Source organism: Propithecus coquereli, unplaced genomic scaffold (genome assembly GCF_000956105.1).
Source record: "Propithecus coquereli isolate 6110/MARCELLA unplaced genomic scaffold, Pcoq_1.0 Scaffold468, whole genome shotgun sequence".
NCBI classification, from domain to species: Eukaryota; Metazoa; Chordata; class Mammalia; order Primates; family Indriidae; genus Propithecus; species Propithecus coquereli.
Genome location: NW_012150485.1, coordinates 504,517 through 529,816, shown reverse-complemented (window position 1 = coordinate 529,816; position 25,300 = coordinate 504,517). Strand labels below are relative to the sequence as shown.

Genomic DNA, 25,300 nt, shown 5'->3' with positions numbered 1-25,300 from the left:
GAACGTCCCAATGTCAAGGGGAAGGTTAGCAGTGAAGTTGGGAAGCAATCCCAGGTTTTCTGACTCCCGGCTCATGGTCATTGGTAACAAATGTGTGAAGATCCGTAAATTATTCCTCTGTCCGTTTCCTGCCAGTGTGTGGAGAGACGGGGGAAGCCAGCCATGCCACTGAATGCTTTTGGAGTCCGCAGTCTTGATTAATGCTTGGTGGTCAGCTAAGTACCAGGACCCCTGTAGTGTGGCACTCTGTAATTAATCCATAAAATGAACCTCCGAGCTAAGTCTCATTTTCTGTGTCTTGCGGTCGAGGAAACGGAGGAGCAGGGAATGCCCGTCTGCCCAGGACGGCGCTCTGTGCGAGGTGCGGCCGGATTCCGCGTTCTTTCCACTTCGCTGTCCTGTCCTTAGCACTTTCATCCTGATATTGTAATGCCGAAAGTCAACTTAGAACTAAAGCACACTTACATTGATCACTCCCAGAACATAATATTTTGAGGGTATTAACTGCCTATTAAAGAAAAAAATTGATTTTTTACTTACTAAACATTGCTGACTTTGTTCCCTGCGCTCTCTATTACAGAAGCCCAGTGGGATTTAAAACCAATTCTGTTAGCTCCAGTTGTTGACGGCGTCACGTTGGCGTTGTTCCCAGACGATCGCAAACACTCCTGGAAACTATTGGTCCACGCCACCTGGGGTGGGGGCTGCCCCCTCGTTGGCCCGGCGGGCTGTTATCCTCTCCCGGTGACTCAGCGCCCGGATCCCTAAATTTTCCTGGCACGTGCTCACCACGTGCTCTGGGCTGACTTCCCACGTGGCCTGTGCTGAGCATCTTGTAACTGGAACTTTCCAACAGGGCCCCTCATGTGCGTTTCCTCCAGCCTTCTCTGTGCTTGTCAGGTCTTAGGCGTCACTCTAGGCTCATGAGGTGAAGACTAAAAATTTCACGATTTCTGATTGTACCAGTCAGGATGGGGCAGGCAGTGCCGCAGCAGCCAAGAAGCTGACAGCTCAAGGGTGTAACCCAGCAAGGGCCGATTTCTCTCTCACTCTGCATGTCCTGCGAGGGACACAGCGACCTGGCTGAAGGGGGCTTCGTCTCCTCACGTCCCTGATCCGGATCTTCTGACCCTAGTTCCTTTCATCATCCCTGATAGAACAGTTTCAGTCCTAAGCGCGATACCAACGATACCAACAATGTTATCAGAAAAGTCCTGCCATCTGAGTGTCTGCTATCAGCACCTTGTGAGCTCGGATAACCAGCCCCCTCTGCCCTGCGCAATAGCCAGCCATTTGAGACAAAGGACAAATGAATGAGACATTTTTGTTTGTTTTTGACAAAGCTGACATTGGAGCGTGTGGATTATGCCCGTGGGAGTTTGGGCTTCCAAAAGCTGACCCTTGAGTTAGCTTCGCAACCTCCAGCAATGTGAGGTCAAAGCCAGGCCTCTCCTTGGCCCAACGCCTAGGCCAGAGGAAGGTTTCTGGGTTGGGTGTGACAGGACAAAGAACTTTAGAGACATCGCCGAGGCCTCATATTTTATTCACGTTTTACAGACGAGGAAACTGTGGCATAGAGAAGTGGAGGAACCTCCCCAAGGTCACACAGCCTGCTCTCTCCCAGTCCATCCCGTGCGATACTGTCGAGTCCCCTGCCAGCTTGGGTTGCTGCCTGTGTCCCTGCTGGGGAGGGAGTTTGCCGCAGTGAGGGCCTTTCTCTGCCTTCTGTGCCCAGGAACGTCACATCTGTCCTTTTAGAACTGGCCCAGAAGGCTGGGCGTGGTGGCTCACGCCTGTAATCCCAGCACTTTGGGAGGCTGATGCAGGAGGATCTCTTGTGGCCAGGAGTTTGAGACCAGTCTGGGCAACATAGTGAGACCCTGTTTCTAAAAAAACTTTAAAAAATTAGCCAGGCATGGTGGTGCGCACCTGTAGTCCCAGCTACTCGGGAAACTGGTGTGGGAGGATCGCTTGAGCCCAGGAGTTTGGGGTTACAGCATCCTTCCAGGGTGGGACCTGCTTGCTTGGTGTGTGAACAACTGCCCACCCTGGGGTTTGTGGAGAGGATGGAGTGGGCTCCCGGGAGGGGAGTCAGCATGCAATCTGCGTTCTGCATTTCTGACTCAGCTGATGTCTGCAGGAGCCTAACAGCACCCTGTCCATTGTCCTCGCTTTCCCAGTGGAGCTCAGAGGAGGGTGCCACCTGTTGGGCAGAGCTGGCTTTTCCAATCAAATTTTCATTTATTTAGGCTTAAAATCTAGTTTGTGTGTTCTCTCCTCTGCAGACTGCTAGGTGAGGTAAAAGGTCTTGACTCTGAGTCTCCTGGCTGAGCTAACAGACTGTTTCCAATGTTTCCCTCTCATCTGTCACAGAGCAGAGTGGGGTCCCCGCCTACAGAGGGAAACTGACCCGGAACACTCCAGAACTCCCAGCAGCTCTGCCTTCAGCCAGTGCTGGGGCAGAACAGGTGGCTGCGGCATGGGCTGGAGGGTGGAGTTGTTAACTGGGATCCCATATGCACTGGGTAAGTGTGTGCAGCTGGGGCAGCCAGGCCTAAGCGTGAGGAGACCTGCCTTTTAACCTGCTGGGCCTCAATTTTCCCATCTGTACAGTGGGATAATGATTTCCAGCCCATGTCCTTCAAGACCTGTTTTGAGGATCAGATTATACAGTGAATATGTTTGTAAAAACTCCAAAGAAGGCAAAGCTGAGGGCTTGTGGCTGTGATTTGTGGCACACGTTTGTCCTCCTTGTAGCAAGGTTGTCTTGACGCTCTGCCCACCCCTGACTTTGATTCCCACGGGAGCCAGGGAATTCCGCTCTGGGACTGGAAGCTGCTTTGAATGGAGGCTCTCCCAGCCAGACTCCCGACTCCACTCTCCCGAGTACGGTGACGGTGACGGTGTCCCGAGGTGAGCGCCCTCGGCTTCCCAGCCTCTTCCCCTCCCCTGCGGGTTCTTGCTCAGGGCTGTGGGCTGCCTGAACGTCGTCGGGTGAAATGAGCTGCCGCAGAGTGGCTGCTTCCACGTCGGGCAGCGGGGTGCGTTTCTCATGAAGCATGCCAGGCATGAGCCAGGGGTCGCCCGTGATCCTTACGCTTTAAGGATGAGTTAGCTCTGCGTAAGTCCACCGTGGCCCTCGAGGCAGTGAGGCGGTGTGGTTTGAAGGAACAACAGAGCCCATGAAGCCAGCTCTGCCACTTACTAGCTACGGGACGTGGTGGGAGACCAGTAGCCTCTCTGAGCCTCAGTTTCCTCATCTGTGGATTTGGCATAGAAGGGCGTAGCAGATCTACTTGCAGCATCACGGTGCTGCTGCCACAGTTAAATGAGAAAACGCTAGGAAAGCACTTACCGGGTGTCTGATAAATGCAGAAACGCAGTCTCTTACGCTCCTACCCTGCTCAGTAGCTGGAAAAGCTGTCTCATTATCTGATTTGAACCTCGTGCCAGCTCAAAGGTAGGTTTTAGTATCAGTGATGAGGAAACAGGCTCAGAGAGGTTTGGTGACTTCACTAAGGTCACACAGCTGGGAGGCGGCAGAGTCTGAACTTGGATTCAGGTCTTCAGACTCTGAGGTCTGGCGTGGTTCTAGGTGCTTGATGCTGGCTGTATCATTAATGCATTGTGGAGGGCGAAGGGATCAGTGTGGGATGGGCAGTGCATTCCATGGAACAAAATCATTCGCTGTAGAGATGGGGGGCAGGGGGGTGGGGAGCAAGTGCCTTTAGCTGGGGGCCCAGTGGGCTCCCTGGCTGCTGCAGCCCATCAGCAGGGCCTTGGAGGATAGGAAGGGGCCACATGGCCCTTATGACAAGGGCTGTTCAGAAACAGCATCCTGCCGTGGCACTGGAGCTGCGGTTGCCCTCTGAAGGCCACGGGGAGAGCCGTGGGCAGGAAGAAGCCAGGCTTCATGTGGCCCCAGGGGAGGATGGGGGGGTGGGGTCGATAGGTGCTGTGCCTCCTCTCCTGTGCTGAGGAATCCTTGTAATGACCTTCCAGAACCGACAGCAGGACCATGGCCATGGTGATTAGGAAGGAGAAGAGGATGTAGGGGAAGTGATCTGCTGGGGCCAGGTGGTCCTGGTGGAGCGGGAGGAGGAGATAGAAACCGAGACCCAGAGAACCTCCTATTGACCTGGGCAGAAGGGACCTGCTCCTGAAAGGAGATGCTTGAGGATTTCTGAGGCAGTGATGAAATGACAAGGATGGGGGCAGCTGTTCTGGTCCGGCCCATGGAGTAAGGGCTCAGGAAAAATCTGCCTCAGTCATTTTCACAGAATACCATGAGAGACGTAGGGCCCATGCCTGGTCAGATGACAGAGTGGGACAAGGAGGGGATATGGTCTATTCCTTCTGTTGCTGCAGTTCACTGCCAGGATGTGAGCCCACAGCTCTGGGGGCTCCAGTGGGGCAGCCTAGATGGGGCACAGCCCTGGCAGGGTGAGGGGCTCTGGGTGTGGGCAGAGAGCAGTGCAGAGGAGGGTCAGAGGAGGATGTGGGGACGCTGGGTGATCCTCTGGCCACAGGCTGTTGTCCGAGCTGGGCAAGGCCCTCCTTGGGATTCCCAGACACAACAGGAAAGCCTGGAGCTCTTCCAGAAGCAGATGGGCCCCAAGCCTGCAAGGTGTGGGTTCAGCCACCTTCCTCCTTGCCCAGCACGTGCCTGCACAGCCCAGGTGCTCCGTGAGGATAACTCGGAGGCCCCCAGAGAGCGTGGTGAGACCTGGGTCCCAAGTGCAGCCTCAGCGCGCAAAGGGAGACTCAGAGACGACAGGGAGGGGTTTGCAGCCACACTTAGGAATGGGCCGGGTCAACCCTTCTTTAATGTTATAGAAGGAGGGGCCTGGTCTGGAGGGGCGAGGCTGAAGCCGGAGATGCAGTTATTTTAGGGTGGGATTAACTATTTTTCCCATAAAGATAGCATTGCTGGTGATTCTGTCATAAATTCCCAAGAGGAAGGGCTTGTTGAATGAGACCTCGGGGGGAATGGACATGGGTATGGCTTCCACAGTCGTGACCCCAGCAGCTTCTGTCCCTTTCTCATCGATGGTCAGCACAGCCTTATGCAGAGCCTGGAGGGGAGAGAAGCAGAGGTGCTTGGTTCTGAGGCTGAGCTGTGCCCCACCCCCGGCCTGGCAGCAAGGCCCCTGTGGGCAGCCTCCTCCCTGGAGCACTCACTTGGGCCTTTCTCCACCTGGACGCTCCTGGCCCTGTCCACGCCCTCCCCTCCCTCCTGGTCACATGAGGCCCTTCCCTCTCCCTGGAGGCTCTGGCTGATTCGGCCAGCACCCCTCCCCTTCCCTGCCTGAGCTACATCCCTCTCCCTCCTTGGGATACCCCAAATTCAGATAGGGGAGATAGATCATGTCACTCTCGGTGTCTGCCTCCGCAGGCCTCTACTTTCTGGTATAAGATTTTAGCTCTGATGGTGACACTTGCAGTACCCAGACCCCAAGATAACAGTGGCATTAATTGAACTGCAGTTGTTCTTTAGCTGCTCTTAATTTTCCTAAATAAATGACATCTTTTGCTGAACTCACTCATTCATTCAAACTTGGAGATTTAGCAATAATTCCAAATCTCACAGATGTAAGGGGCCAGAGAGTCCTTAGATATCACTGAGCCTAATCATTTTGTGTAAATATGGGTAAATTGCAGCCCAAGGTCTAGAAGGCCCTGGGCAAAGATGCGACAAAGAGTCAGTGACACAACCTCTAGGGAGGTCCCTAAATTGCCAACAGCACAGGAGGCCCAGCTCAGCCATCCGACCACACCCTGTCTCAGTGAATCAAGGGCATGTTCAGCTCAGTGTATGTCAGTATTTGTGTCCCTTGGCCCTTTCCTCAGCCTCATGACAGAATTGTGCCTGCCCCCCGCCCCCAATATTCTGCACTACCAACTGCAGGGGACAACACTGTTGTCACGGTGACCTCACCTTGGAAAGCCGTAGCGGTGCATCCTCAGTGACCCCCGAGAGGTCGGCCCCATTGCTGAAGACCTTAGTGATGCCCAGTTTACTCAGGACTGTCTTCAGATCATAGGTTCCAGAAATGGACAGTCTGGGAAAATGTAAACTGGCAGACCTGTAATGCAAGAAAAGAATGAAGGAGTTTCACAGTGCTTCTCCTGCTCTTCTGGGGACCCCCACATAGTAAAAGTATTTTCTTTCTGTCTATTTCTCCCACTTAGTGCTGTGTCCCCCACACTCCAAGAAAGGAAATTGGCCTTGATTTGTTCAGTTTTTAGCTCCTCTACACAAGGAGTCAGAAAATGTTGGCATCAGAGGAGTCACCTTATTTTGACAGCTTCTGAAATGCCACCTCCTCCAGGCAGATCCTGGGTATCCTCCTTGAAGCATGTCTCATCCTACCCTGCAGTCTTTGGTCCTCCCCACCTCCAGCCTGGAACATTCCTAAGGCTTGACACCCAAGGTTCAGGGAATGAGAGAACAGTAACTGCACCAGGCTGAATGCCCAGCTCTCGTTTTCCATGGAGAAAAAATGACAACCTGAGAAGGGTCTGACATGAGTGAGCGGACGGCACTGGGGCTCTCTTTGACCAGTTCCAGTCTTGCCTGCCTCATTCTCTTTTCTCAGCCCCTGGAGGGTGCTGGTGGGGGACAGAGGCATTCAAACTGCTATTCACATTATTAACCTGATACCACTAGTATTTTCATATTTGTTTTACCATGTGCATAATAAACTACGTCAGCAGCGCATGGGCATATTTATGAATGCACAAACATACACTAATGGGTGGTGGGCACTCAGTATTATTTACCGTTGGGCACCCAACCAAACCACACTGATGAAGTGGGAGAAAAACTAGAATATTCTGCAAACATGTCCTGGATGTCCCAGCTCTGGCCCTTGCTTTTCTGGACCTTGTTCTCGTAGACTCTTCTGCTGTCCACCCAGGGACATTCTACCCTTGAACGCCACACTCCACTGCTGCCTCTGCCAGGAGGCCCATGTTTTTAATTTTTGATTCTGCCAGAACATGTGCTGGCATTGCTGTCCCTGCCCTGGGCACTGGATAGTGGGAAGGGACAATGTCCATGCTGATAGAGATGTTCCCCAGGACTGAACCTTTGTCTCCTCACCGCTGGGTACTGCCCCTCTCGTGGAGCCTGCCTGGTGCTACCCGAACTCAGGGGTGACCTCTGTCTGGACCACAAGGCCGTGCACAGCAGCAGTGAGGAAGCCTCCACCCTCCCCAGCCCTCTGGCCCGTCCTGAGGTGCCTCAGATGTCTGGGCAGGACCTGTGCTAGCCCCTGGTTGGGGAATCACCTTCTTTCTCTGTTTTTCAGGAACTTGGCCACAATCTCCTTGGTGAGTTCGTTCTCTAGGTGCTGTAGTTTCCCATCATCGGGCAGGAAGAAGATGGCGGTGGCGTTGCCCAGGTATTCCATGGTCAGGACCCAGCTGGAGAGCTTCTCGCAGTGGTGGATGTTAAACATGCCCAGGCGCTTCATCATGGGCACCTTCACCGTGGTCGCCTCGTCCACGTGGAAGTCCTCTTCCGTGGTGTCCTCGGCCTTAAAGGGTTTCTCCCATTTGCCTGGGCAGTGGGGAGAAGTTTGGGTAAGTGTGGCAGAACAAAGGTGTCCCGAGCCCCCCGGTAAGACGCACCTCCCTGAGCTTCAGCTTCTTCATCTGCAAGGGGCTGAACCCATCGTCCGGGCTGTTGCAAAGGATTTTGTGAGGATAATTCAAGACTAGCGGAAGATCCAGAATTTCTATTTTGCAGAGGCTAAGAGATGCCATCCTGGCTGTGCCTAGTAAGCATCTTTATTAGAATTATATGTTTATTGGAGGGTGGCTTGTGGATTATAAGCAAAAATTTGGAGTATCAGTCATATATGTCACCTCCTGTCTGGGGCTCCCAGCTCCTTGTTAATTGGCACTTCAGTTACCATTCAAGGCAAACATTCTTGTTCCTACACCTAAGTTCATTTCCTGGACTAACAGGTGAAAGGTAGATGCCTGGGCAGCCTCCCCCTCTGGGGCCCCGAGAGAACTTCACCATCAAGGCAGTCAAAGTGGGCAGGTCCCTCAACTTTCTCACGGGACAAGAGGAGGAGACAGGGCTGCAGAGGGCACAGGGCCTGCCCTAGGTCCACAGCAGGGCTGGATCTGTGCTGGCTCCAGCCTGGACGCTCCCTGCTGCACTGCTGTGCCTCGTGAGCAAGGGAGCTACTGAGTGCAGGGAGCAGCCCCTGGCCTTGGCTCCCACGGGCATCCTCCAGGCTATTTCCATGGGACAGTGGAAGCTGGCTTAGGACACCCTCGGGGCCCACAGGATTCTGACATCTTAACCACTCAGGGGCAGGAGGGCAGGCTGAGATACAAGGTCCACTGATTATCTGCTGCGTGCCACACAGTCCTACGTCTTTTGTGACTAGTTTAACTTCACAAAAGCCTGACAACCATGGTATTATTTTGTCCATGATAAGGCAGGGAAGTAGCACCTCAAAGAGGTCAAATGGCTTGTGTATTGTCAAAAGCCAGTAAGTGGTAGAGGCAGGCTTTGGACCCAGGAGTTTCAGACCGCAAAGCTGACACTCCTTCTAGGACACTAGGGTTGTCCAAAGTCAGTTCCATGAACCTATTTCCTTCATGCAGTGTGCTACGATATATTTTTCTGGCTCTGTAGTTTGGAAAGCTTTTCATATTCTACATTTATAATAAACATAAAGATATTAAAGGCTCTGAAAACTTCTGCAGAGACGTCGATAATTTTGCCTATTTAATCCATTATTCCCCAAACGTATTCAATGATGGGAAAGATTTTAGTGTTCGTGTGTGGAAGCGTGAAGAACACATGGTGCAGTGCATTGCCATAGCCCCTAATGCGTTGCCAAAGCAAGTTTATGAATGGATTGAGAATATTTTTGAGTGTTTCCATGGGAACCAGCTCAGGCTGGTTGTACAATCTTACCTTTGAAGAAAATGTAATTCACCAGGGCAAAAACTGTGTCTTCGTCAAGATCTTGGACCAAATCCACAATTTTCCCGTGGGTTCCCTTCTCCACATAATCGTTGATGTATTTCTTGGCCCCTTCAGTGTCGCTGAAGTTGACGGAGAAGGCATCCGAGTGGTACAGGTTTTTGACATCTCCCAGAAACTTTTCCACTAGCTTCAGATTCTCGGCGATGAACAGGCCATTGCCAGTGGTCAGCTGGAGCTCGTTGGCTGGCTTGTTGAGCGTGTGGAGGAGGGACTGGAAGGCTTCATGGATCTCAGCCTCGGGCGTCTCCGTGAGATTGAGGTTCAGGCCCTCCAGGATCTGGGTGTGGGTGTCGGCCTTGGCCCCCAGGGAGAGCACCGCAAAGGCCGTAGCGATGCTCACTGGGGAGAAGAAGATGTTGGTGGTGTTGAATTCATGGGCCAGCTGGCGGTACAGCCTGAAGGCGAACTCGGCCAGGTTGGGGGTGATCTTGAGGTAGGCTGGGTGGTCGAGATCATGCTGGGATGTATCCTGGGCAGTGTCTTCCTGGGGATCCTCAGCTAAGCCGCTGGGAACCAAGAGGCACAGGCCTGCCAGCAGGAGGAAGCCCCAAGAGACAGAAGATGTCATTGTCCTACAAGACAGAAAAGTGGCGCCAGGACCCAAGTCAGGACACAGGATGACTCTCAAGGACCAGGGATTGACAGCATGCAAAAGCAACCATGGTGTATCATATCTACTAGGTTCCCAGCCCGTGCCAAGCACTGTCCTATGCCATCACCATCGAAAGCACCAGAAAGATAGCAAAAATGTAGCTGGTGCTTACCATATGCCAAGCCCTGTGCTGAGCACTCATGTGCATTAACTCATTTCATTCTTCTCACAATCCTCTGAGGTAGTAACATTCCTGTTCTCCATTTACAGACAAGGAAACCAAAGCCCAGAGGGGTTAAGTCATCTGTCCAATGTCACCAAGCAAGTAAAGTAGCAGTACCAGAATCACATATCTAGGTCCTGAGCCCATGCTCTGGAAAGCTCTGCTTACATCTGCAATGCCCCTGAGGTGTAAGTGGTATAGCCACTGTTTTACAAAAGAAGAAACTGAGGCACAGGAAGAGTAATGGACTTGCCAACAATTAGCCAGGAATCGGCCTGGATTGTTATCGAAGGGCCAGGCAGGGCACCTGCTGCATAGGGGAAGCGTCTTGCGCGGTGGCGCCCGGCTAGAACGTGGTGGGGCTGCGGCAGAGCCCCCTGGGGGCTGTACCCACTCAAACGCACAAGCACCCTCAGCCCCTAGTGTTTTTTCCTGAGACAGGGGGCTGTCCCCACGATGCTCTGTGGTCCCAGCCACAAGAAGGGGCTGAGGTTCCTGCAGTCGGCTTACCTGCCTTCCTGGTCACCAGCCATTTCCTAGTCCTGGGCCCTCACTTTCAGGGGCATTAGGGTGGCTTCTCTTTCCTTTGAAGCAGGGGTTTGTGTGTGTGAGTCGGGGGGAGTGGAAAAGCTTCAGGCAGACCTCAGTTCTAATCCAGGCTCTGTCCCTTTCCAGCTGTGTGAGCCGGGACAAGTCATGAATCTCTCTGGTCCTCACTTTGCCTCATATATAAAGTGGGGTTGTTGGGAGCATTGAGTGAAAGAAGTGTAGACACAGAAGCTTCCATCACGGGGTCTTAGAGCAGCTCTTGAGGCGAGGCTGGTGCGTGTTGCAAACTCAAAGCCTTCAGGCAGTACGGGGTGAGGGATGTGTGTTTCACAGCTGGGGGTGAGACCACGGGCATGTGGCTGAACCAGCGAGAACAGGCTCTGCCTGGAGATGCTCAAAGTCAATGCCGTCCACCAAAGTCAATGCCGTCCACAGCTGCAGAGCCCGACCTGCCCCAGGCCTACCACCACCCCTGTGGCCACCTACAAGAACTGCTGCCCTCGCAGGTGGGGAAGCTGAGGTCCGAGCCGAGAAGGTGCCTGCCAGCCACGTAGTTAGCTACTAGGCACACAGCTCAAATCCTCACCTTAATTAAACACAAAGAGAAGGTGTCCTTGAATTGGAGATGCAAAAACATGAGGGGAGAAACTTGGAAATAAGAAATGTTGAGTTTCATCTACCCCCTTGGACTTTTAAAAGTGATTTTTTCCGGTAAAGCAACAAAATGAAACACAAAACTTGTTTCTCTCTGCCACCTTTTTCCTGTCTTCATGCCTCTAAATAATCCAAATAGAGCAGACCACACATTACATAATCATGTTTGTATTTTTCTCAAACTAGCCAGTGTCGGTAGAGCTGAAGATGGTGCTAAAATTAGTTCTGTATATTTCCATCTCCCTTAGATTGCTCTTTTACCTCCTAGCTGGATTTTGGTGTAGTCCTTCATGGTTTATGGAAATTCCCCATCTTTGCAGGGCGCGGGGATCAGGAGGGAGTTTGGCCTCTGCAGGGTGGGGACGCTATGCTGAGTGGCTGCAGGACCAGAGGTTGTGGCTTCTCGCCCGGCAGGGACATACCTATCCGCTTGGCCTTGAGCAAGCATCCTCTGCCCTTGGGGCCTCACCGTCCCGGCTATACAGAGTGGGGCTGGGAGAGGACCTAACTGAGGTCCTCTGTACGCTGACATAGGATTCTTAATCAGAGCAGGATCTGCGTTTGGTGGAGCAAAACTGACTGAGATTCCCTTGGGGAGGGGTGGTGTAAGGTGCCCTCCTACTCGGGGCGAGGGGGCTGCTGCTGGGCTCTAAGGGGGTGGCAAGGCTGTTGCAGGGAGGGGGGAAAAGGGGTGAGCGCATTTCCCCACCCCCATCCATCTCCCCAGGTGTCTTGTGACCTACTCTGGTTTCTTCCTTTTACAGTGAAGAGTCTGAGGCCCAGAGAGGGTCAGGGCCTTGCCAAGGCCACACAGTGAGTCAGTGACAAAGCTGAAACAAGCCTTGGTTTTCCCACTGCTCAGATCAGACTGAGACAGCCGTGAATGTCAGGACTGGGCCTCGATATTCGTCTCAAGCGTCCAGTTGGGTTCATTTTGCCTCACAGTCGTTCCTTACAGCCTTGGGGGCCCAAGACCAGCTCTCTTCCTGCCCTTCTATCTAGCAAAGCAGCCTGCACCCCTTGGAGGGTAACGCTGGGGAGGCTGACTGGAGATGAGAAAGGAGGGGCAAGTCCCCAGAGGTGTGTGGACACAGTGGCCAAGGTTTGAACCAGAAGAATGGAGATCTCGTGGTGACAATTCTGGAGTCCTGGGCAGGTGGGGGCAGTCTTTGAGGCAGGGGAGAAAGCAGTGAGCCACCCCTGCCCAATCTCACACCACTGCCACCCAGAGCAACCAGGCGGTGTCCAGGGAAGGGAACGTGGCATAAGGTCAGACACAGTGTTGAAACCGGCACTAAATAAACCTGGGTGTGACCAGGTGTGGCACTTACTGGCAGGTGGCATTGGGCAAATGACTTCGCCTCTTTGAGCCTCGGCTTTCATCTGCACAATGGAGAAGAGAATCCTTTGAAGGCCAGAGATGAGGAACAGACAAGATAATGGGCGGCTGGGCCCCTCCCAGGGGTGGAAGCCCTGCCTGTACCTACGCAGTCATGAGCTCACGTCTGAGCAGAGTCAGGCTTCTTCCCAGCTAGCTGCCGCACTCCCCAGAACCAATTCCAACTCCGCAACGAACAGCCTCTGAGTGCGGCAAACTCTACACTCAATTCTCCAGCTATTTGTTTATTTCCTGTCAGCTGCCTAACCCTCTGCTAAGCACACATCGGCATCTGCATCACGCTCACCGTCACGCTCAACGCCAGGTGTTTTATGTGCGCTGTCTCATCTAATCAGCCTCAAATCTTACCCTATGAGGTAGAAATTATTATAATATTAACCCTGTTTTATAGATGGAAAAATTGAGGCCCAAAGAGGATAAGTAACTTACTGGAAACCACAGAGCTAGTTGCTTACAGAACCGGGATTTAATTCCAGACATTTTGGTTCCAGAACCTGACACTTACCTCTTCTCTATGTACAAAGCTGAAGCCAGAAGGCTTGAAACAGAAAGCTTCAGAGACGGCCTGGCTGAATGAAGGGGGGCAGAGTTGCTCTCTGGCAATTAGAGGCTCTGAGGCCAGATTGCTCGAGTGCTACTTGCTTTTAGCTGTGTGACCTTAGACAAATTACGTAACTTCTCTGAACTTCAGTTTCCTGGAGATGATAAAGCACTTCCTCATAGAGCTATTGTGCAAATCAAACACGTGCAAAGTGTCAAGAGTGCCCGGAACACGGTAACTCTCGAGAAGCATCAGTTGTTACTGATGTCGTGGATCTTTTGGAGGCATTATGTGGCCACCTTGGCCTTCGTTACCTTTGTAGTCCCCATCTCCAAAAACCGGAGACTGAAAAATCATATTCTTCCAACACTCCAGAGATCAAGGTCAGGTGGGGGTAGGGTGAGGGGAAAGACGGCAGAGGTTATCTATGTCTTGCCCAAGAGGACCGAGAGGTCGAGCAGCTATCCAAGGTCCCAGCCCAGGCTTCCTGTTGCCCAACCAGTGCCTGAGACCTGGGAGAGATATGGCAGCGCTAGGGCCGGGGTCAGGAGCATGGGGTCTGGAGCCAGGTGCCTAAGTTTGAATCCTGATGGTGTGTGATTCTGGGCAAGTTATTAGCCTCACTGTCCCCAGTTTCCTCATCTGCAAAATGGGAATAACCACAGCAACCACCTCAGAGGGTTGACGTGAGGCTCAAATGCATTTATACGTGCACCGGGCTTAGACATGGCCGGGCCCAGAGCAAGTACTCAGGAAGGTCTGCTGGAACCTTACGGATGGTGCCCCTTGCCGGGCCTTCCTGCCCCCCCCACCATGCATGAGGGGCGCCCACAGGTCCACTGTGCAGGGGAGCCTTGGCTTGGTCCTGCTCCTGGACACATCTGGAGAGGACGGGATGTGAGCCTGCTTGTCTCACTGCCTCTCTCTGGGCCTTGACTTCCTCATCTGTGGAAGGGAAAAGGTGTGCACCCAGGCAGCGGGGGCTGTGAGGCTTACAAGGGACAACCCAAAAGAAGGCCCCTGGGCAGACACAGGAGCGGGGCAAACAGAAAGAAACCACTGTTCTTATCGTGCCATTGCCGTACCCTGGCTCATGCCCCTCCCGGGGTGCCAGGACCCTGGAGCCAGACACCCTGGTCCACATCTGCTTACAAGGGCCAGTTGAGTCACCGAGAGGTACTGGGCAGGCTCGGGAAGCAGGAAACCACCTTCAGGGCTGCCCTTACTATGACGACGCAGCGCCCTGCATCTGCCCAGTATCCCGGGGGTGCTGCCCCTCCACACCCTCCTCTGCCCCAGGCCTGCCCCTGCCTGGGTGGTGCAGAGCCCCCCAGTGGCCCCTCCAGAGTCTCTTCTGTGAAAGGCTTACTTACGATTGACTCCCTGTCCCAGGGCTGGCGGTGGAGACCGAGGAGAGGAGACAGAGCCCTGGCCTCGTCCGTATTTAAGCAGTGGATGCAGAGGGGCGGCGAGGGAGGGCACTGGTGAATATTAACCAAGGTCACCCAGTTATCGGGGAGCAAACAGGGGCTAAGTCCATTGGCCAGGGCCTGAGCCGCCTGCCCACGCAGCCCCACACTCTGCCTGCGCTGCGCACGGCCTCTGCTCCTCACACCAAAGGGAGTCTTTGTTCCTGGCTCGTAAACCACCGTGTCCTGTGTCTGAGGTGGCGATGGCATGAGTCAGACGGTCTCTGGGACAGTACCACTTTGCTGGCCCCGTGCTCTCTCCAGGGAAGCCTCAGTGGCTGCTCCACTGGTAGCAGGCACGATGCTGAAGACACACTGCTGCCCCGGGGGATCCAGAGTGAGTTATGAGCCCGTTTGACAAATGAGGAAACTGAGGCCCAGAGCAGAGAGGCTGCTCATCTAAAGTTAGCCTCAGATACAAAAACCCTCTCAATTTCCCGGGTGGGAAAATGAGGCATGACTGAGGCGGTCACAGCTGTGTCAGGGTGGCACAGGGTGGCCATGGGACAGGCTAAGGGCTTGGGAGTAAGTCGTTAAAAAGAGCTGTGCCACCTCAGGCAAGCTGCCTCGCCCTTCTGCACCAGGAGGTGTTTTCAGCTGCATCCCAGGTGGTTGGAAGTTCCATTTGCAAGCTCACTGTCGGGGATAGACAAAGCGCCTGGCGTGGAGGCCGGCGCACAGTAGGCTCTTGCCTGGGTCTGCGAGCCCTCTGCCCAGCCTGCTCTCTGGGCCGCTCTGAGCAGAATGTTCAATGTCTGGCCAGCCTCGGGCCTGTTTCTATTTCTGGCTCCCAGAAGACCAGTGGGATCCATATACTGCTTGGATTTTCCTTGGGGACGTGGCCCCTGCCCTGGGACTGTCGCAGGCCTTTGGGGACTGCTGGGGGTTGAAGGGAGGGGTGATGCAGGGCTGAGTCTGGTCGGATCCCACTCGATTGCAATCCCTATAAAAACCTAAATGAGACGGCATCAGCCTCTGTGCACCCCCCGTGCCTGCTTGGGGTTGGACCTTTGCTGAATGAATGCACGAGTGCATTTTTGCCGCTTCTCTCCCAGTTGTGCCTCCACGGTGGGGCTCTGCCAGGTGAGCGACTCACGGATTCTGTGGCACACAGGTTCAGGTCAGGGAACCCACTCACTGGCTGTGAGACCTCAGACAAGTTGTTTAACCCACCTGTGCCTCAGTTTCCCCATCTGTAAAATGAGGACCGTGACAGCACGTACCTTGTTGGGCTGCTGTGAGGATGGAATGCAGCAGTTCCAGGTAAGCGCGGAGCCTGGCGCTGGGTGTGCACAGCAAGCCCTTTATGATGTCGCCCTGGCGCACGTCAGTAGGCCTCCCTGGTGCCACTGGGGGTGGAGTGGGTAACAATTTCAGGACCTTTCCTCCGGGTGTTCTCTCACTGAGAACCCCTCCTTACAGGTGGTGGGAATCTGAGCTCAGACCCCCTCTCCCACTCTCCTCTCTCCCCCTCCCCTAGCTCCATCATCTGGCTTTGGGGCCTCTTGTCTTTCCCCTGAGCTGGCTGAAGGGACACTTCCCTCCAGGATGCCACATCCACTCCAGGCTTGGAGCACTAAGCCAGGAACTAGTCTGGGCTGCCCTCTGGACCCTGTGGGTATTTTTCCCCTCTCTGGGCCTCAGTTTTCCCCCCTGTACAATGGCCTCCCTCTAAGCCCATCTGCCCCCTCCTATCTGTCACACTGGGTGGGCAGTGGCAAGTGGCTCATCATCCCCCTTCCCCCCCAAGCTCTGTCCCCTCTGGCAGGTGCAGGCAGGGTGGCCTGGAGGCTGGTGGGCAGCGCCACACCCCCTACCTGGAATTTCTGGCAGTGGCCACGCCTCCTGAAGCAGCCTGACCCCCTCCTAGGCTGAGTCTCTGCTCGCTGGTCCAGGAAGGAGGAGGCTCCATCCGGGTTGTGGCAACACTTGGTCGGGGAGGGGCTGGGAGCTGAGGCAGGAAGGGGCCCTGCCCATTGTCAGGCAAAGGCCAGACCCGCCCTTCCTGCTCTACCTGCCAGTGTCCAGGCTGTGTGATCCACGAGTCCCCCTGTCCTCTGTAAGAGGAACAGTCACACTGCCCAGAGAATTACTAGAAATCACAGGTGCCCTCTTGGCACAGAGTCTGGCACCAGCCTCGGGCGGATTTCCTGGGCCAGCTGTAGCGGGAAGAGGGCTGAGCCACCTCTGAAATGCCCCGTGGGAGCCCTGCGGCTGGGAAGGGGCCATGTGTGCGGGGGAGGCGTGCGTCACTGGGGGTAGCTGGGGCATTTGGAGGAGGGATGAAGACAGCACGGGGTGGGAGCAGTGGGGGCTCAGAATCGGGCCCCTGCCCTTTTGGGTCAAGGGCTGCAGGCTCATCCTTCGCTCTGCTCTGGACACCCATCCTGGGGGGACGGGCTGGGATGGTTTGGGAAAATGAGCCAGAGCAGAATCCTAGGGGCAGGGGGCACTCAGTGCACAGTGGGGCAAGTGCTGCCCTCTCGGTTACTGCTAGATCTGTCTCTTGCAGCATCTGGGGTGACTCCCTGGCAGCAAATGCGTCGTGGGAAGACCCAGGGGGCTGGCTGTGAGTAAGAGGCATCTCGGGAGACCCCGCCCCTCTGCAGGGCCCTGCCCGGAGATGGGAGCCGCGTGGCGTGGGCTGGAGAACAGTGTGAGAGCTGAGGCTGGGGGTCTGCGGCACGGAAGGGAGGGGGTGGGGGATGCTAAGGGCCCTGGGCCAAGTAGATCAAGGCCGAGTGGCTGGTCAGGAAGACATCGGTGGACTTCAGGGGAGCTGAACCCACTGGCAAGTGCCTAGGAGAGCACTGCCCGCCCCCTGCACACCACGGGCACCCTCACTTGCGAATCGTCCACCTCCCAGGCATAGGCTTCCTTACTGGAGGGAGAACGTAGGTTGGTGGCTAAGGTGTGGGCTCAACAACTAAGCATCCGGGGTCAAGCCTTAACTGCCCCACTCTCTTTCTATAGGTCTTAGACAAGCCACTTAACCACTCCATGCCTCAGTTTCCTCACCGGCGAGATAGGGAGGATATAAGAATAGTCACTTCCCCCGGGCTTGCGAAGGTCAGATGACAACATTTAAGCGCTTTGGGCAGTCCCTGGGGCACAGGATGGCCCCAAGTCACTGCTGACCACCAAAGGTCATGACCTCTGGGGATGCGTCCTAGCCACGGAAAACCTTTCGGTGGGTTCCAGGGGTCTAGGCGGGAGAATGACTGCTGAATTTGGCCCCGGGCTCGGGCAGCAGCGCTCTGCCCAGGGACACCTCTGCAGATTCAAGCTTCCACTTATTCAAAAAGAGGCTGTCAATCCCCCCACCAAGGCGCTGCGCGCATTTTGCTTCCTGAAGGTGCGGGGCCGGGGGCATTGAGTGTCTTTCTGAGCACCGTGATGAGCAGAGGATGCGGAGCGACTGGGGCTAGGCAGACTTGGATTCAGGGGAGGGCTTCACATCCCTTCTCTGAGCCTCAGTTTCCTCATCTGTGAAATAGGGATAAGAATCCCTTCCTCACATTGATATTGCGAGGCTGAAATGAGGTGAGGCTGGTGGGGTGTTGAGCACAGGGCCTGCTCCGTTAGCATAATTGACACTCGCGTCTGTCTTCTCATAACTCGTTTCATTAGTAGGCTCGGTTGCACGTCCCAGGCTGATCTTCCAGGAGATGTGCTGGGTCTGCACTATTCAGTCACCTCCTCTAGGTAGCTCGCAAATCGACCAACTTGCAACACCCTAGTGGATCCCATTTCCTTCTGTGCGAAGCTCTGGGGCCACTTCCTGTGTGGGGGACAATTTCTGCTTTTTCTGGAACTATTTAGCTTATTCACAGTTTTTTGTTTTTTACTCCTTATCCTTACTCAGATTGAGAAAAATAAAGCAAATCTATGCATTGTCAGCGGCAATATAGTTAAGAGAAGGAATAAAAGACGCATCTATAGCTTCATCCCCTTCTTGTTAAAATTAATGAAATTAATGTTTTATTACAACTGACCTTTTCTGCATCTTATTTTTTTTTTTTTTTTTTTTTGAGACAAGAGTCTCACTCTCTTGCCTGGGCTAGAGTGAGCGCTGTGGCGTCAGCCTAGCTCACAGCAACCTCAAACTCCTGGGCTCAAGCGATCCTTCTGCCTTAGCCTCCCGAGTAGCTGGGACTACAGGCATGCGCGATCATGCCCGGCTAAGTTTTTCTATATATATTTTTAGTTGTCCGATTAATTTCTTTCTATTTTTAGTAGAGACGGGGTCTCGCTCTTGCTCAGGCTGGTTTCGAACTCCTGAGCTCAAACAATCCGTCCGCCTCGGCCTCCCAGAATGCTAGGATTACAGGCGTGAGCCACCGCACCCGGCCCTGCACCTTATTTTAACATTACTCTTTTGAGGTTATGGACCATGATGGTCCCTATGGACTCGCCGCTTTTAATAGACTCAACCTGTCCTATTTATAAATGACTGTAATTATGATTTCCTTTTGATGGTCAGATTGTCACATTTTGGCCAACAGGAGGCCCTTTAAGCTATCTTTTTTCTCCTTTCAGCAATCTCTGTTGATGTTTAAGAAAGCACACACTTGCCTTCTAGCAATGACACTATGTCCCAGGCCTGTCTTCATTTTCTCCTGCCCTAAAACATGATGTGGGGGATGTTTTCTGGGAGAAGGAGAGAGCAGGCAGTGACAGCTGTCCTTCTTGGAACCACAGGTGGGGCCAGATGTGCAGGACTCACCCTCGCACGGGGGCCATGGGAGACCTAGCAAAACTTTGGGGGTAATGGGAGAAAATATTCACATGCTACATATCTGATAAAGAGCTGAGAACTAGAATCTATAGAGAACTCGAGAAAATCAGCAAGAAAAAAATCAAACAACCCCATTGAAAAGTGGGCAAAACACATGAACAGAAACTTTTCAAAAGAAGACAGACTAATGGCCAAGAACATATGAAAAAATGATCAACATCTCTAATTATCAGGGAAATGCAAATCAAAACCACAAGGAGATGTCACTTAACTCCAGCGAGAATGGCTTTTATCAAAAAGTCTCAAAACAACAAATGCTGGCAGGGATGTGGAGAGATAAGAACACTCTTACACTGCTGGTGGGACTAGTACAACCTCTGTGGAAAGTAATATGGAGATACCTCAAAGAGCTACAAGTAGGACTACCATTTGATTCAGCAATCCCACTACTGGATACTTACCCAAAGGAAGAAAAGACATTCTATAAAAAAGACAACTGCACCTGAATATTTATTGCAGCACAATTCACAATTGCAAAGATGTGGAAACAACCCAAGTGCCCATCAATATGTGAGGGGATTAATAAAATGTGGTATATGAATACCACGGAGTTCTACTCAACCATAAAAAAATATGGGGAACTAGTACCTCTTGTATTGTCCTGGATGGAGCTGGAGCCCATTCTACTAAGTGAAGTATCACAAGAATGGAAAAACGAACACCACATGTACTCACCATTAAATTGGAACTAATTGCTCAATGCTTATGTGCACCTGTGGAAATAACATTCATAGGAAATTGAGCAGATGGGAGGAGGTAAATTCACTCCTAATGGGCACAAGGCACACTACCTGGGGGATGGGCACATTTATAACTTTGACTCAAATGGTACAAAAGCACTTTGTATAACCAAAACGTTTGTACCCCTGTAATAGTTTGAAATTAAAAAAAAAAACAAACTTTGGAGCGTATTGTTTGGAAATACAAGCCCTGCGTGGGTGGCTCAGCTAACAGCATAGGGCTCTTAGCACTTGCCCAACTTGGACCTTGGCCGGAGATGGTTCGATTTACCCTGCTGACTTCCTCATGTTGACTGACTTTGAACATTTGTTTGCTTGGTTTTAACGAGTCTCTGGCTGCTTTCATTTTAAGATACAAATTCCCAAACTGACTCAGTGTGTGACACGTCACCACCTGCATCATGGCTGCTACTTCTGGAGCACTTTTAAATACTTTATCTGTATTAACTCTCACAGCCCCGTGCAGTGGGGACCATTATTATCTCCTTAGAACACGTGAGGACACTGAGGCACACGGTTACCTTGATGCGGACGATGTATGCCTCCCACCCTCCCTCCCTCCCTCCCTCTCTTGCTTGCCCCTCGCTGCTTCCACACTTGGTACAAACCCCTTTATGGCGCTCGTGTAATGGCTACCAATTGCTGAGCGCGTAGTTCATGCCAGAGTCCATTCCAAGCATGTTTCACAGATTAGCTCCTCATCCTCACATCGAGCCTATGAAGTTGTTATATCCTCATTTTACAGACGAGGAAACCGAGGCTCACAGTGGTTGAGCAACTAGCTCCAGGTCATGGCGCTCTCAGGCCGTGACGCAAACTCCAAAGCTCTGCTGCGTCCCTTGACTGCAAGTTGTCTGAGAGCAGGACTGTTTTTTCCATCCCCATGACTTTGTATTGAGCACAAAATAGGTGACCACAGGCTGCATGATGAACTGAGCTCATCAAGGATCACAGAAACAGAGAGTTTCCTTCATCCAGTGGTTAAGGTGTCTTGCCAGGGTGAAAGTGTGAAAGCCTTTTGAATGCTAAAAATTTGTATAAGGTGTGCAACTCTTAGGTAACAAAACAAAACAAAATAAGTTGCTTTGCTAGTTGAGCTGAAAATGCAGACTGAGGAGCGAGGGCTTGGCAGGGTGCCCAAGGCCTCCCAGCCAGGAGCTAGAGCCGGGTTCTCCTGATGGCCAAGCCTGGCTCCCACCAGCCAAAGCTGCTCCCCTCCGTCTCCTCTGCCTGCCCTGCGAGAAAGGGGGAACAGTTCTGGGGAGGACACCAGAGTGGGGACGGAGCTGTAATGATCAAATGCCACCGAGGGGAAGGAGAATGCTTCACGCCCTGCTGTCCCTCCTTCCACTCTCCTGTGGCTCCTCCTGAACTCCCAGCATAATCCCAGCCAGAGCACCCCATTTTCTGGTGGGTTTCTGGATGCCAAGGCACTCTGTTAGCAATTTATGTATGCAAACTCTCATTTCCTCAACAGCTCTGCAAGGAAGGTTTTATTATACCTACTTTGCAGGCGAGGCTCGGAGAGAATATATAAGATGACTCTATAAAACCTCTCTTGAGTCCTTCTCCCTCTCCACATCTTCCTGCTACCATGTCCAGATGTGCCATCATCTCTTCCCTGTCTTTATTAATTTTTCACTGAGGTGTTATTTGCATGCAGTAAAATCATGAATCCTATATACATAGCTCAATAAATTTTTACATTTGTGTACATCTGTGCAACCACCACTCTGAGCAAGAGAGAGAACAAATCCATCCACCCAGGAAGTCCCCTTTCTGTCCATGTCCCAAAGGTAAATTCTGTTTTGACTTCTGCCTCCATAGAGTGGCCTTGCCTCTTCCAGGACGGCAGGTAGAAGGGGTAATACACCGCGTACTTTTCTGTGTCTAGCTTTTGTGTTTCAACATCACATTTCTGAGGTTCGGCTGCGTTGCCACATGTATCAGCAATTTGCTCATGCGTCCTGCTCAGTACTGCTCCATTGTGCAGAGGGCCCGTGATGGGTCCATTTGTTGATGGATATCTGGGTTGTTTCCAGTTTTGTCTGTTATGAATGAAGCTTCTAGGAGCACCTTCCTCTTCCCCTGCTGTCTCTGAAGCATTCCTGTAAGCAAGTGGAGACGTAGTTAGACATAGTTCAAATCCCAGATCTGCCATTAGCTGTGAGAACCTGGAGCCAGTCGTTTAATCTCGTTTGTCTCTGGAATAGAGATAACAGTGCTGGCATCTTGGGGCTGCGGATTGTTAGGATTACATGAAATTCCCATCATGCAATGCCTGACTCAAGAACTATTATTTGCCTGTTCTTTCACTCGCAGGGCTGTGTGACTGTTGTTTTAACGGCAGGAAAATAGAAATTAAATGCCTCAGTGAAATAGCTAGGAACAAAAACCAAAATTGCTCCAGGAATTTAGGGAAAAATCAATGATTTCCATTCAACTTAAACCTGTTCTTAGCGTCTGGTCTTCAGTTTTCCACCCTGCATTGAGCAAGCGGAGCAAACACCAGCAAGGTCAGCATTGCTTCCCGCCAGCAAACACTGAGGACGTGTGTGTTCCGGGCTGCTCCGCCCTCTTCCCTCTACCCCTGTCCTCCGTGGGGGGCTCAGTGGGAAGCAGGCAGGGAAGGCTGAGTCTTGGAAGTCCTGCGGGTGGGATTAAGGCTCGGAGCCGAGTGCACACTTGGGGAAGTGCCCTCCTCCCTCCTCCCATGCGGGAGCCCTCAGGCTCACCAGGGAGGTGAGGACCACTTGGGGGGCTGAAGGTAAACATTTTGCATATGCGTGTGCACACACGTTACCACCCCCACAGGAGAGTTTTGGGGCTCCCCTTCCTGTAGAAGGAGCTCTGGAAAAATGATGGTCCTGACACCATCAGGGACAGTGTGGACTTTGGCAAGATCACAGAATTTGGGGACAGTCAGAGCTGGACTCAGATCACTGTGAATAAGTTACTTATTCACACCTTGAATAAGTAACACACCTTGTAGTGTCACTGTCCTTATCTGTAAATGGAGATTATAGTTCTGAGGTCTTAGAGCTTGTTAGTATAAAGTAAACGAGTACACGGAAAGGACCTGCACAGAGAGGACACTCAGCAAATGTTGGTCCCCTTTTTCTTCCTTTGTCCTCCTCTCTCCTGGTCAGAAGTGAGAGAACAAAACAGATCATAATACACTGCATCTGGTGAGAGCCTGTATTTACAGAAACTAAAGTATATGCATAGAAGCCTCTGGAAGGAGACAAACCAGTGATTATCCCAGAATGCGGACTTACCAGCTGGGACAACAACTTTCACTCTGTTCTTTAAGTTCTCTTGCCTTGTTTATGTTCTCACAAGCATGGGTTGCTTTTATAAGAAACACACCTTTAATTCATTTTAACTTAACCAAACAGAGAGACTCTGTATTTAAATATGTGACAGTTTCTTTCAGGATGTTCTAAGAAGGTGACATCCTCAGAAGTTTGCTTTTGCCTCTTTGTTTTTCTTCCAAGCGCCCATCTCTGGGAGGGAGGGCTGACGACGTCAGACAGCACAGGGCTCGAATCCTAAGCCGATGAGTGGGAATTTAGGAAAATCATTTCATCTTTCCGTGAGCCCAGCGATGAAATCGGAATATGTACCTACTTTGGAGTGTTTTGGGGAGAGCTGAATGAAATAACATATGGTCCCAGCACCGAGTGGCAGTTTCCCTCCCCGTGTGCGAGCTCGGTCTCGGGGAGATGTTGCCTCCGACAGTCCTGTGCAGCGGTCGCCATATGCTGTTGTCTCACCCTGCAGATAAGCAACTGAAACTCAATTTAAGTGACTTGCCGAGAGAGTTTTGCCCTGGAAAAACAGCGTTGCTCCTGTTCCCCGTGTCACATTATAGTAGCTACATTGTATGCATTATGGCCACGAATATTTCAGCCTTGACTCTGGTGCCTGGAAAAGTCCCTAGGTCTGTGTTTTGTCCTTCGGTCGACCTTTTGCAGTTTGCACCAGGCATGGCGTATCCTCCAACCCCAGACTGGAGCCTCCTGGGGCTGAGGGTCCCCAGGGCCTAGATTCCAAGCCTTATCCCATTAGCTTCATTCATATGGAAAGACCCTGGAGAATCCAATATTTTTGCACATAAATATTAATAGCATCTTCCAAATGCACAAGCAGTACCGTCAAGATCCCTGTTTAGAGCCTTTGCCTTAATAGTTAATCATATGGTCATCCGGTCACCTAAGGCAGAACTCTTGTGAAATTGTGACTTGTTTTCTACCAAAAAGTTTGGAAATCCTTGAGGATTTGCAATTCTCCTGAATTCAGGGCAGTTCTGAGGAAGGTCTCCATGTGTGATTTTCTAAATCATGATTCCAAATTAAGTGTGAATTCCCTACACAACTGAACACATGAATAAATCAACAAAAAATGATGTTGGGGCTGGGCGCGGTGGCTCACACCTTGTAATCCTAGCTGAGCTCAGGAGTTCGAAACCAGCCTGAGCAAGAGCAAGACCCCGTCTCTACTAAAAATAGAAAGAAATTAATTGGACAACAAAAAATATATAGAAAAAACTAGCCGGGCATGGTGGCGCATGCCTGTAGTCCCAGCTACTCGGGAGGCTGAGGCAGGAGGATCGCTTGAGCCCAGGAGTTTGAGGTTGCTGTGAGCTAAGATGACGCCACGGCACTCTAGCCCAGGCAACACAGTGAGACTCTGTCTCAAAAAAAAAAAAAAAAAAAATGATGTTGGTATTTTCCCCCTGCAACTTCAAACTCAGTGTATTAAAACATCATATCAGGAAGGAACTACATGTCTGTGAGCCACTGAGATTCTTCTTATTATTTGTGTGTGTGTCTGTGTGTGTGTGTGTGTTTGTGTAGAGATGGGGTCTTGCTCTATTGTTCAGGCTGGTCTTAAACTTTTGGCCTCAAGCAATCCTCCTGCCTTGGCCTCCCAAAGCTCTGAGATTACAGGCATGAGCCACCTCACTTGGCCCAACCATTGGAATTCTTAATCGGGTGGATGTTTTACAGCCCTGGGATTACAAAGTCTTAATCTGAGGAAGTTGCTGAGTAAATTTTTTAATTCCACAACCTAGACTTTTCCATACTTTTTGGTAACTTCTTTCCTCTTTCACTTAAATTTGGCATTAGTAAGGACCCTAGGAGGAAGCTAGTTTATAATTTTGACCATTTGTCTATCACACTGAGCAATAAATCTAATTTAGTAAATCTCTCACGTATCTTTCCTGATGAGTTTTTCCCGTGGAGGCCAGGAGCACCACCTGTGAGCTTATGATTTACATGAAATTTTGAAATCTCCATTTCCCTGTAGTCTCAT

At 51.9% G+C, this 25,300-nt stretch overlaps 1 protein-coding gene across 3 annotated transcripts; it reads right to left on the bottom strand.

Moving 5' to 3' along the window:
• Nucleotides 1-4,779: 4,779 nt before the first annotated feature.
• On the bottom strand, nt 4,780-14,426 carry LOC105819056 (alpha-1-antitrypsin-like). 3 transcript variants are annotated; one of them, XM_012655219.1, is made up of 6 exons: nt 14,348-14,383; nt 12,366-12,417; nt 8,945-9,588; nt 7,294-7,564; nt 5,939-6,086; nt 4,780-5,075 (listed from the first exon to the last, which is right to left on the bottom strand). In XM_012655219.1, exons 3-6 carry the CDS (start codon nt 9,582-9,584, stop codon nt 4,884-4,886), a joined length of 1,251 nt encoding a protein of 416 aa, XP_012510673.1. In that variant the 5' UTR covers nt 9,585-9,588; nt 12,366-12,417; nt 14,348-14,383; the 3' UTR covers nt 4,780-4,883. The 3 variants fall into 3 exon arrangements, with proteins under 3 accessions (XP_012510673.1, XP_012510672.1, XP_012510671.1); XM_012655218.1 differs by lacking the exon at nt 12,366-12,417 and having other exon boundaries at nt 14,348-14,426; XM_012655217.1 differs by lacking the exons at nt 12,366-12,417; nt 14,348-14,383 and adding an exon at nt 13,787-13,872.
• Nucleotides 14,427-25,300: the final 10,874 nt, after the last annotated feature.